The 12,406-nt window shown below is 34.2% G+C and overlaps 1 protein-coding gene across 1 annotated transcript in view; it reads left to right on the top strand.

The window, feature by feature from the left end:
• Positions 1 to 12,125, top strand: part of LOC120856911 (calcium-activated chloride channel regulator 1) — a 33,585-nt gene extending 21,460 nt beyond the window's left edge. The window contains exons 8-14 of the mRNA XM_040232400.1: positions 1,846 to 2,023; positions 4,592 to 4,692; positions 5,038 to 5,262; positions 5,394 to 5,664; positions 6,229 to 6,399; positions 7,101 to 7,340; positions 11,531 to 12,125. Coding sequence (XP_040088334.1) covers positions 1,846 to 2,023; positions 4,592 to 4,692; positions 5,038 to 5,262; positions 5,394 to 5,664; positions 6,229 to 6,399; positions 7,101 to 7,340; positions 11,531 to 11,871 — 1,527 coding nt within the window. The 3' untranslated portion in view covers positions 11,872 to 12,125. The remainder of the gene's footprint in view (positions 1 to 1,845; positions 2,024 to 4,591; positions 4,693 to 5,037; positions 5,263 to 5,393; positions 5,665 to 6,228; positions 6,400 to 7,100; positions 7,341 to 11,530) is intronic.
• The last annotated feature ends 281 nt before the right edge of the window (positions 12,126 to 12,406 follow it).

The raw sequence follows: 12,406 nt of genomic DNA, 5'->3' as shown, positions 1-12,406 counted from the left end.
AAATATGTCAGATAAATAAGTGCTCCCCTAATGTTCATAGCAGCATCATTTACAATAGCCTAGATAGAGCAGCAAACCAAGTGTCCATCAAGAGAGGAATGAATAAAGATTTAGTGTGTATGTATGTTTATACATATATACAGTGGACTATTACTCAGCAATAAAAAAAAATGAGATTCTGCCATTTGCAACAATGTGGATGGACCTAGAGGGTACGATGCTTAATAAAATAAGTCAGGCAGAGAAAGACAAAAATTCTATTATCAGTTATATGCAGAACCTAAAAAATTATACAAACATTATGTATATAGCAAAACAGGCTCACAGATATAGAGAACAATCTAGTGGTAACCAATGGGGAGAGAATAGGGGAAGGTGCAAGATAAGGGTGTGGTATTAAGAAATATAAATTACTACATATAAAATAAATACACAACAGGATATGTTGTACAGCACAGAGAAATATAGCCATTATTTTGTAATGACTTTACAGTATAATTCATAGAATAGCAAATTACTATGTTGTACACTTGAAACTAACATTGTAAATCAACTATAATTCAATAAAAATGATAAGCAAGTGTTCAAGGAAGGATTGCTATTAAAAATGATAATTCTTATATATGTTTATTCAATTCTAAAATATGACTGCATTATATCTTGGGAATGTGTTATAATGTTTGCACATATTATTTCATAAGTTTTTCTTAATGTTTTAATATGTGTCATGACATTTTGACCACAGACTATTGCTGAAGAGATTATATCAAATTACAGTCAAACAAATAAAAATCTCTTAATTACTTATGTAATGAAATCATACAAGCTTTTACTTAGAGAATCATAACAATAATATCTGAAATTTATTGAGCATATACTACATTAGTGCCTATGTTAAATGCTTTTCATTCATAATCTTACTTTATTGCTACCATTAATTTTTAATCAAGCACTATTATTATGCCTATTTTGCACATAAAGAAACTGAGGTACAGAGTAATTAAATATCTTTCTCAAGGTCATATAATCAGTAATTGGCAAAACCATGATCAAAACCTGGTCTTTCTTACTCCAAAGTTCAAAAAAGTAATCATTACACCGAACTTCTTATAGAACTTTATTATAAATATTAATTATACTCATATATAATATATTTTATATATACACATACTACAGGGACTAAACACTAGCTATTCAATTCATCAAATGGAAGAGCTAGAATTTACTCTCAATTTCTCTGAGTAAATTGTGTTAGCCACTACTCTTGGTAAAAAATCAGGAAAATACCACGCTCCCAAAATTACAGTATTTGATAAATTCATGAGCTCCTTCTTCATGACAGGTCAATGTTTTTTCCAGGAAATCCTAAGATTCTTTAATTATCAACCAAAATGCGTAAAAAGACACAAGTCACATCATGTAACTTTGAACACCTCCCTTCAGTCATGGCTTTACAAATGTTGTCTAGTCTGCAAATTACCAAAACTGCCTGGGTCATCGGGCTCCACCCCAAGTATCTTCTGAGATAATAATAATAGTTAGCATTCACTGAATATTTATTGTGTTAGTGTTCTAAGCGTTATATTCTTTCTGTCTTGGATAGCTTGAGTATATGTGACAGCACTGTTAACATTCTGCCTTTGGAAACCTATAAGACCATTGTACATTACACTCATTTCCAAGCTAGCTCAACCTGGAATGACAACATGAAGTTTCCTTTTGCCTACTCTGATGTATAGGCCTAAAGAGTTTTCCAAGATTAAAGAAAAGGTTTATTCTTAGTTTATATGTATTTAGATAAGATATTCTCTAATTATTAACAATAGTCTGGTTTTTCAACATTAGGCAATTATTCAGAGTAACCAGAGCACTTCTGGTTCTGAAATCATACTACTAACTGATGGGGAAGATAATGAAATACACTTATGCATTGAGGAGGTAAAACAAAGTGGTGTGATCATTCACACCATTGCTCTGGGACCTTCTGCTGCCAAAGAACTGGAGACACTGTCAGATATTACAGGTAAACCTTTGGAATAGAGTTTGAATAGAAAATACCTTTTCAGTTTCTCTCATTCCAGGGACTCTTTCCCCTTAAACTATAAACTGCTCAAAATTTTCCTGTCCTAAAAGATTCATCTTTGTCCTTTCTTTTTATTCATCCTTCAAATTAATATCTTTCCTCACCCCATTTCACTTCTCTCTGTTTCTACCTATACTAGCTTCTTCTAACATTAGTCCATATGTGTTGTCTTCATTCATTTCTCATCACATTTACCACCAAGATGAACCTTTGCTCTCATGGTTACTGGACTTACTCAACTGGAGTTCCAAAATTCTTACTCAGTATCTTACCTGATCAATATTACAGTAGAGATTCAGCTAGCACTATTTTATTGAGGAATAAATGTAAAATCTAGAGAATACAAATTATTTGCCCAAGGCAATATAGTAAGACAGGGCTTCCCTGGTAGCTCAGCTGGTAAAGTGAATGAAGTTGCTCAGTCGTGTCCAACTCTTTGCGACGCCATGGACACCAGGCTCCTCTGTCCATGGGATTTTCTAGGCAAGAGTACTGTAGTGGGTTGCCATTTCCTTCTCCAGGGAATCTTCCAGACCTAGGAATCGAACCCATGTCTTCCGCACTGTAGACAAACGCTTTACCGTCTGAGCCATAAGGAAGTCTTATTCTTTACCAGCTGGTAAAGAATCCACAATCTGCCTGCAATGCAGGAGACTTGGGTTTGATTCCTGGGTCAGGAAGATCCCTTGGAGAAGGGATAGGCTACCCACTCCACTATTCTTGGGCTTCCCTGGTGATTCAGATGGTTAAGAATCCACTTACAATGCAGGAGACCCAATTCAATCCCTGGGTTGGGAAGATCCAGGGAGGAGGAGCTGGCAACCCACTCTAGTACTCTTGCCTGGAGAATCCCCAGGGACAGACAGTCTGGTAAGCTATAGTCCGTGGGTCTCAAAGAGTTGTACACAACTAGAGAGTCGGACACAACTAGCAACTAAGCACAACACAGCATAGTTAGAGAACTGAATACCAGATCTTGTTCTCTGCAATCCACTCTTTTCCAGCTCCTGACACCGAAGTCATCTCCCTCTTCATTAACTCTTGCATCATTTAGTATCTGCACTTAATCAATTTTAGGGCTTCCCTGGTGGCTCAGAGGTTAAAGTGTCTGCCTGCAATGCGGGAGACCTGGGTTTGATCCCTGGGTCAGGAAGATCCTGTGGAGAAGGAAATGGCAACCCACTCCTGTATTCTTGCCTGGAGAATCCCATGGACGGAGGAGCCTGGTGGGCTACAGTCCACAGGGTCACAGAGTTGGACACAACTGAGCAACTTCACTTTCACTTTACTTTCACTTTCTTTAATCAATTTTACTTTATTCTACACTGTCATTCTCTAATTGTTTTGGTATATCTTAATATAACTAGAAAATAAGCAGCTAGTTTTAAATTGTCTTTAATTTATATTATTAATAATATGTCATATTATTATTTGGTGATTAGATAAGCTTTACTAATGTGGCAAGCACTTAAATCTAATGATTGATTTTAAAATAATATTATTTGGCCAGTTTTTTTCTTTATTCTAAGATATTTTGAGCAAGGTTTAGTTATTGCAGGATTACATCTAGGATACTGATATACTAAAAGTTCCTAAGGTATGGAAAATTCATCTTTTGTAAGTTTAAAAAGAAATTTTTAAATGTATTTGATAGTATATTGATAAGAGTATAATATCAAATATGATTTTCCCACTTAAAATTAGAATCATATGGAATATGACTCAGCCATAAAAGAGAACTGCTGCTGCTGCTGCTAAGTCGCTTCAGTCGTGTCCGACTCTGTGCGACCCCATAGACGGCAGCCCACCAGGCTCCCCCGTCCCTGGGATTCTCCAGGCAAGAACACTGGAGTGAGTTGCCATTTCCTTCTCCAGTGCGTGAAAGTGAAAAGTGAAAGTGAAGTCGCTCAGTCGTGTCCGACCTTTAGCGACCCCATGGACTGCAGCCTTCCAGGCTCCTCTGTCCATGGGATTTTCCAGGCAAGAGTACTGGAGTGGGGTGCCATTGCCTTCTCCATAAAAGAGAACTAAATACTGCCATTTGCAGCAACACGGATGGACCTAGAGATTGTCAAACTGAGTGAAGTAAGTCAGAGAAAGATAAATCTATGATATCACTTATATGTGGAATCTTTAAAAAAAAATGGTACAAATGAACTTATTTACAAAACAGAAACAGAGTCACGGACGCAGAAAACAAATTTATAGTTACCAGGGGCAAAAGGAGCTGGGAGAGATAAACTGGGAGATTAGGATTGACATTTAAACACTACTGTATATAAAATAGATAATAAAGACCTACTGTATAGCATAGAGAACTATACTCAATATTCTGTAATGTCCTATATGGAAAAAGAATCTAAAAAAAGAATGGATAAATGTATTTGTATAACTGATTCACTTTGCTACATACCTGAAACTAACATTTTGTTAATCAAATATATTTCAGTAAAATTTTTTCAAATAAACTAAAATTAGTATTATAAAAGAAATAAAATTCCATTTTAGGAGGACATCGGTTTTATGCCAATAAAGACATAAATGGCCTTACTAATGCGTTCAGTAGAATTTCATCTAGAAGTGGCAGTATCACTCAGCAGACTGTTCAGGTCAGTATCTTAAAAAATTCTTTGCCTTTTCACACTTATAACAAATTTTTATTACCCTAAATAGTAACTTCTTTCTCTAATAAATAACCCATCTGTCTGAAAACATTTCAGGTTCCAGAAGAAAAACATCCTACTGAATTTGCTTTTTGTAATACTTATAGCCACTTTTTTCTTGTGATTCTTCTATGTTTAATCAATATAAACATTCAACATAACTTTTGGTTATGTTAATTAAAATCTTAATAGTATATTTAGAATTTCTCTGAACTGACTAAACTTTGAAACCTTATTAACTGTAATAACAAATCAGTCTCATGTGTTTGTTGTTTATATTTACATTAACAGTTGGAAAGCAAAGCCTTGGAAATTACAGGAAAGAAATGGGTAAATGGTACAGTGCCTGTGGATAGTACAATTGGAAATGACACTTTCTTTGTTGTCACATGGACAATAAAAAAGCCAGAAATTCTTCTCCAGGATCCAAAAGGAAAGAAATATAAAACCTCAGATTTCAAAGAAGATAAGCTAAATACTCGTTCTGCTCGTCTGCGAATACCTGGTATTGCAGAGGTAAGAATATTTTTTATTTTCTCCATGCTTTATCAACCAATTTTAAGGAAAAAAATGAAGACAACATCTCATATAGGAGTAGGAAGATATTACAAAAGCTCTAAAATAGATGTTTTTTTTTTAATTTTTAGACAGGTATTTGGACTTACAGCCTTCTAAATAATCATGCCAGTTCTCAAATACTAACAGTGACAGTGACTACTCGAGCAAGAAGTCCTACTACACCCCCAGTAACTGCAACAGCTCACATGAGTCAAAATACAGCCCATTACCCTAGCCCAGTGATTGTTTATGCACAAGTCAGTCAAGGGTTTTTGCCTGTACTGGGAATCAGTGTAATAGCCATTATAGAAACCGAAGATGGACATCAAGTAACATTGGAGCTCTGGGACAATGGTGCAGGTAATAAGAATCTGTATCAACTTTCACTAAACTTAAAATTCCACTACAGTCACATGTCTTAGAAGTCAGGATTTCCTATATATTCAAAGAAACATACTTTAAGTGAATTAAATTTAATTGTAATGCTTTAAAAAATTTTTAACCTTTCACTTAGTTATCTTGTCTAGGCATGAACATAAGCATATTTATCTTCTTTAAATTTTATGAATAATTTTACTTTTCCCATATAACAGAGTACAATTTTTCTCTATTTTCATTAGTATCAGTGTTTTACATTTGCTTTCTCCAGTTTAGTTACATTTTCCTTATTTTGATAGGATTCTCTTATGAAAAAATAATAACTAATATTAATTGAAAGTTTTGCTATGAATTAGACTTTTTCAAAGTCAAAGGTTGGCAAGTGGCCAAACCAGACTTTGAACCCAAGTGGCCTGATTACTGGATTCATGTACTTAAAAAATTGTGCTATACTATCCCCCAAAATAGCTTCCATCACTAGGGCTCATAAACAGTTGATGTCATTTTTACTTTGTGGTATATCTAATATTATACTTCAATATCAAGGTGCTGATACTGTCAAGAATGATGGCATCTATTCAAGATATTTTACAGATTACCATGGAAATGGTAGATACAGTTTAAAAGTACTTGCCCAGGCAAGAAACAACACGGCTAGGCTAAGTTTAAGACAACCACACAACAAAGCCCTGTATGTACCAGGCTATATTGAAAATGGTAAGTGGCATTAAAATAGAAATATGTCATTTATCTAGGTAAATTATATGTGACAAGCATTCAAATTGAAAGGTACCATGGAGGTGGCACCAGTGGTAAAGAGCCTGCCTGCCAGTGCAGGAGAGGTAAGGGACATGAGTTCGATCCCTGGGTTGGAAAGATCTCCCAGAGGAGGAAATGGCAACCCACTCCAGTACTCTTGCCTGCAGAATCACCCTGGACAGAGAAGCCTGGCTGGCTACAGTCCATGAGGTTGCAAAGAGTTGGGCATGACTGAAGCAACTTAGCATGGAAAACCTAAGTATAGAGTTATATAATCAACTTTATGTTTCAAAACCATATTTATGATGAGGGACCTAGTTTACATCTCCCTCAGTTCATTTCAATTACACTGAAAAAAAATTTTACTGTGGCAAGCTTTTGCTATATACTAGAGCTACAGAGATAAATAAGGGGCCATCCTTGTCCTCAAAGAATTTAGAGTCAAGAATAAAGATGGGTTAAACAATAGTACTAATATTTCATAATGTCTCCTTATCAATTTTAAAATAACACCAATAAAACAAGCTTTTTTTCACTAAAAGTTATTACTTTTTTAATAGCTGCTACTATCACTCAATATTAACCTCTCTATAGCTGCAAATGAGATTACAAGAATAGATATAGCAATATGAAAAGTTACAAGATTGCTTTTTTGGTAGGTAAAATTATACTGAACCCACCCAGACCTGAAGTCAAAGATGACCTGGCAAAAGCTGACATAGAAGACTTTAGCAGACTAACCTCTGGAGGGTCATTTACTGTATCAGGAGCTCCTCCTCCTGGTAATCACCCTTCTGTGCTCCCACCCAATAAAATTATAGACCTTGAAGCAAAATTTAAAGAAGATCATATTCAACTCTCATGGACAGCCCCTGGCAATGTCCTAGATAAAGGAAAAGGTAAGTGTGATATTATATTTTAAAATATTATTTACTAAAAGAAATCCCACAGGCTTTCATTTCCTCAAAATTCTCTAATGTCCTATTTGTAAATAACATGTATAGATTGTCTACTATTGGTTACCTGTTTTCATATGTGAAAACTTAAGCCCCAAGAGATAATGGATTGGCCCAAATTACTTCTGTATTTAATAAATTAGAAGTCTAACTCACTCTCATCAGACTCTGTTATACCAAACTGCCTCTCACAACATGAACTATCTTAGAAATTCTTTGAGAAGACTGATTTCCTAACAGAGAAAATTTTTTCTATGTATTTCTGTACTTACACAATTTCATTCATTCATTGACCTTTTACTGAATTTCAAACACTATTAGGTTCTTAAGAAATAAACCCTACTCTCAACAGTTAAGTAGAGAAGATAGTTCCTGGAAATAAAAGATAATTTTATAGAATATAATGAGATACACCATCGGATGGCCACTTCTATTAATAGTTGAAGGTTAAGATCTCAAGGTATATTAAAGAACTTTTCAGGGAAGACTATTCCTGACCTAAGTCTTGAAGAATGAAAGAAGTTAACGAATTTAAGTGAAGATGTCCCAGAAAGAGGATCATGAGCAGAGATTTAGCTATGGAGTTTGAATTAAATTTCAAGGCCAAAATATCTCATTCATTCAAAGTTCCTCATAAACTGCCCTCATTCCAAAAAGCTTAAATCACTTTTAGCTTTGCTTTAAATTTAACTAAATTAAATACTGAATGACTATCATATTCCAGAATTGTGCTAGACTAGAAGATTCTCATGGGGTAGAGCCAGTCTTGTTATTTTTCCTTTAAGGTGGTAAAATGAAAGTAATATGCATATCAATAGACACAATTAATTCAGAGCTTGCCATTGCTTAAAAGTGACTTTCAATGCTCCTTCACTTGGATTATAATACACCCTTCACTATATGCTCTCAAAAGAAATGATGCTTCTTAATTTTCATTTCCCATATACTTATATTTCTTTTAGTTATTATTACACAATGAAAAAAAATCATTCTGAAGCCAAAGGAAACATAAAATACCTACAAAGAGCTCTTTGTACTTCAGTACTGAGACTCTTACCATGACAGCTTCTGAAATACATTATGACCCTTAAAACTATGGTGAAAATATATACATACTTTCACTGAAAAAGCCATAAATGAAATTATCTGACTATATGTTTAGTTCTAACTTGAATTCAGTTAAGATTAAGCCTTTAGATTAAGACTGGATTCATAATAAATGTCCCTTATGCTGCTTGCTGCTACTGCTGCTGCTACTGCTAAGTCGCTTCAGTAGTCTCCGACTCTGTGCGACCCCAAAGACAGCAGCTTACCAAGCTCCTCTGTCCCTGGGATTCTCCAGGCAAGAACACTGGAGTGGGTTGAACACTGGAGTGGGTTGCCATTTGCTTACAGGAACTAAAAGAAGGAAGAAAGTATTTCATACACACATTGAAAAAGAAAGAACTTCAGTGTGTTTAACCTCAAACGCCTATAATAGGTGGGATCTGATCTCCCTCTTGTTAACTAACAGGAAGATATCGTAGTTCTATCAAATCCCTTAGGCATTACAAAAGGAGGAAGTAGCAGTATCTCAAAAAATAAATGAATAGCCTATATAATTTTGAATGGAAAACTTAAATTTACTGGGACCCAATTTCTATATCTGTCATATATGCAAATCAGACTAGACAACCTAGAATTACTAAAACAAGTAGATATAATTCTAATATTTTATGATCCTCTAATTTTGTCATTTGGGGCATCAACTGGATAAACGTTTTTTGGTCAAAAATTAATATTTCTATTAAAGTACAATTGATCTACAACACTATTTTAGTTCTGAATACATAACACAGTGATTTGATGTATCTATACAGTACAAAATGATCACCACTTTAACTCTAGTTACCATCCATCACCATACAAAGTTACCATAGTATTACTGACTACATTCTCCATCTTGTACATTTCATCACCATGACTCATTTATTTTGTAACTGGAAGTTTGTACCTCTTAATCTCCCTTACAGACTTCACTCACTCCCCCACCATTTGGCAAAATAATTGTTTGTCCTCTGTATTGATGAGTCTATTTCTATTTTGTTATACTGTTCATTTGTTTTGTTTTTTAGATTCCACATATAAATGAAATCACATGGTATCTGTCTTTTCTGTCTGACTTAATTCACTTAGCATAATACCCTCTAGGTCCATCCATGTTGTCACGTAATACAAGCTCTCATTCTTTTTATGGCTGATTAATATTCCATTGTGTGTATGTATATACAAGGCTTCTGTAGTAGCTCAGCTGGTAGAGAATTCACCTGCAATGCAGGAGACCCCAGTTCAATTCCTTGATTGGGAAGATCCCCTGGAGAAGGCATAGGCCACCCACTCCAGTATGTTATTTATATATATATATATACATATATATATCCATTCACCTATCAATGGACACTTAGGCTGCTCCGTATCTTGCCTATTGCAAATAATGCTACAATGAACATATAAGTGCATATATCTTTTTGAATTAATGTTTTTGTTTTCTTGAGAAAAATACCCAGAAGCAGAATTGCTGGATCATATGATCATTCTACTTTTAATGTTTTTAGTAACTTCTGTACTGTTTTCCATAGTGGTGCAGCAATTAACATTCCCACCAACAGTGCAAAAGGGTTCCCTTTTCTCTAAATTTTGGCCAACGCTTATTTTTTGTTGTTTTTTTAATAATACATATTCTGACAGGTGCAAGGTAGTTTTGATTTGCATTCCTGATGATTGGTAATGTTGAGCATTTTTCATGTGTCTTTGGGGGCCCAGAAGTAATTCACATTGAAAAGATAAACTGAACCTACATAAAACTGGAAAGCTCCTTCCCATGCAGTAAGAGTTCATGGAAGAGAGTCATCAAGTGATGAAACACATGATCAAGACTTCAAGGAGAAACTGGACCTCCCGTTGGGCCTTGAAGAATAAGTACAATTTGCATAGATAGGGAGAGGGAGGCACATTCCAGGGATTCATGTCAGGGAGAAAAAGAACCAAATAATATGCTCAAAGTCAAGAAAACACAATTTCACAATGAAATATTTGAATTAAAGTAAGGGATGGATGGATAGTTAGATAGACCCACCAAAATTAAATGCAGAGAGGATGTGAAGAGTAGCGGAATAGATCAGATAGATAAGATGTATTTATTAAAAGACTCAGATGTTAATGCACAGGTCCTGAATTTTAAAAAAAATCCTAAATTTAAGTTATTCACCACATACTTAAAACATCTTCAACATTTCATGAAATAAAGTCTTCACTTCAAAAGAAGACATTCGATGTTTTATTGTTCACAACATTTCATAATGTTAAAATATATTTCTTTATCTATGGCTCTGATGGATTTCTAAAAGCATTTTGAAATGAAATATTTGTATTATCTTTCTTTCCTTTCTTGATTAAGTAACAATAATAATAACTAATATTTCAAACACTTATGAAGTCCCAGGCATTGTGCTAAACACTTTTCATACATTCTCACATATAATTTTCATCACTAGCACTCCATATATATTTGCTAGATGAAATGAATGATTGATTCTCTTTTGATAGTTAAGAAAACTAAGAAATATTAAATAAATTTTTCTTTCTTATAGCTAGAAAGTAGTAGAACTAAGGTACTAGTCAAAGTCTGCCTGGCTCTTAAACATGTTTAATTAGTACACATTCCAGACTCTTTGCCTCCGTTTGCTCTTTGTCCATATCCCTGGTTCCTACTCTATTTATCTGCTCTCTTACTCATCCATCTTATAACTCCTTCTCTCAGCTTAACGGAAAATAGCACAGACATAAGGTCTTTACTATTCTTAAACATTATTGTGTTCTTTATTCTAAATCAAAAGTAGACTCAGTTCTTCATATTTCTATTTCTTAAAAAATTTAGTACATTTTTAGTACTATGCAATTTTAAATTAAATTCCTTGTGATTAGATAACTAGATAAAAAACTGTTCACATATTTGCTCTTAAAATAAAGAAGATGGAATAACCAGACAAAAAACCCAGTGTACATTTCTGATGGACCCTTAAATGTAAAACAGTGTGGTAGCAATAACGCATGTAGTGATTCTAACGTACATGAAATATCTATGTGTTTTCCAGCCAACAGATACATTATAAGAATAAGTAAGAGTTTCCTGGATCTCCAAGAAGATTTTGACAATGCGATTTCAGTGAATACTTCTAGTTTAAAACCTAAGGAGGCTGGCTCAGTAGAAAATTTTGAATTTAAACCAAAACCTTTTAGAATAGAAAATGGCACCAACTTCTATATTGCAGTCCAAGCCATCAATGAAGCCAATCTCGCCTCAGAGGTTTCTAACATTGCACAAGCAATCAAGTTTATTCCTATGCCAGAAGACAGTGTCCCTGCTCTCGGTACCAAGATTTCTGCAATCAGTTTGGCAATTTTTGGATTAGCTATGATCTTATCTATATTTTAAACTAGGGACTGCATCAGAACTGAGATTCAATGTTATACATAGTTGGCAAACATTTATTTAGGATTTAATTTGCTATATACATTGTCTATTATAAAGCTCTTTGAAATATATGTGAATGTATGAAAGTTGTAAATTTCCTAAATACTTGAGTTTATTAGTTCTAATTAGTTTTACTTTAAAGCAAAATGAATATACCATTTCCTATCTTAGAAAAACCCATTTATTAACTAACCATAAAATAAAATGCATATTTTTACTTGCTCTTTTTTTTCTTTTTTTGGCCATGCCATACATCTTGCAGGATCTCACTTCCCCAAATAGGAACTGAACCCAGGTAACACCAGAGAGAGTGCCAAATCCTAACTTCTAGGCTACTAGGGAACACCTTACTTATTGGCTTTTTAAGAAACACTTTCAAAGTGTGCTATAAATTCCCTTGGTATATTAACAAAATCAAAGTTTTTCTAAGCCACTTGAAAAATATTTATGAATCCACAATAGAAATAATTTTATGATAGAATTATTTAGGTTTCAT

This window comes from Oryx dammah, unplaced genomic scaffold (genome assembly GCF_014754425.2).
Source record: "Oryx dammah isolate SB20612 unplaced genomic scaffold, SCBI_Odam_1.1 HiC_scaffold_28, whole genome shotgun sequence".
Taxonomy (NCBI): domain Eukaryota; kingdom Metazoa; phylum Chordata; class Mammalia; order Artiodactyla; family Bovidae; genus Oryx; species Oryx dammah.
Note: the sequence above shows the minus strand (reverse complement) of the source record. Positions and strands in the feature narration are given on the sequence as shown.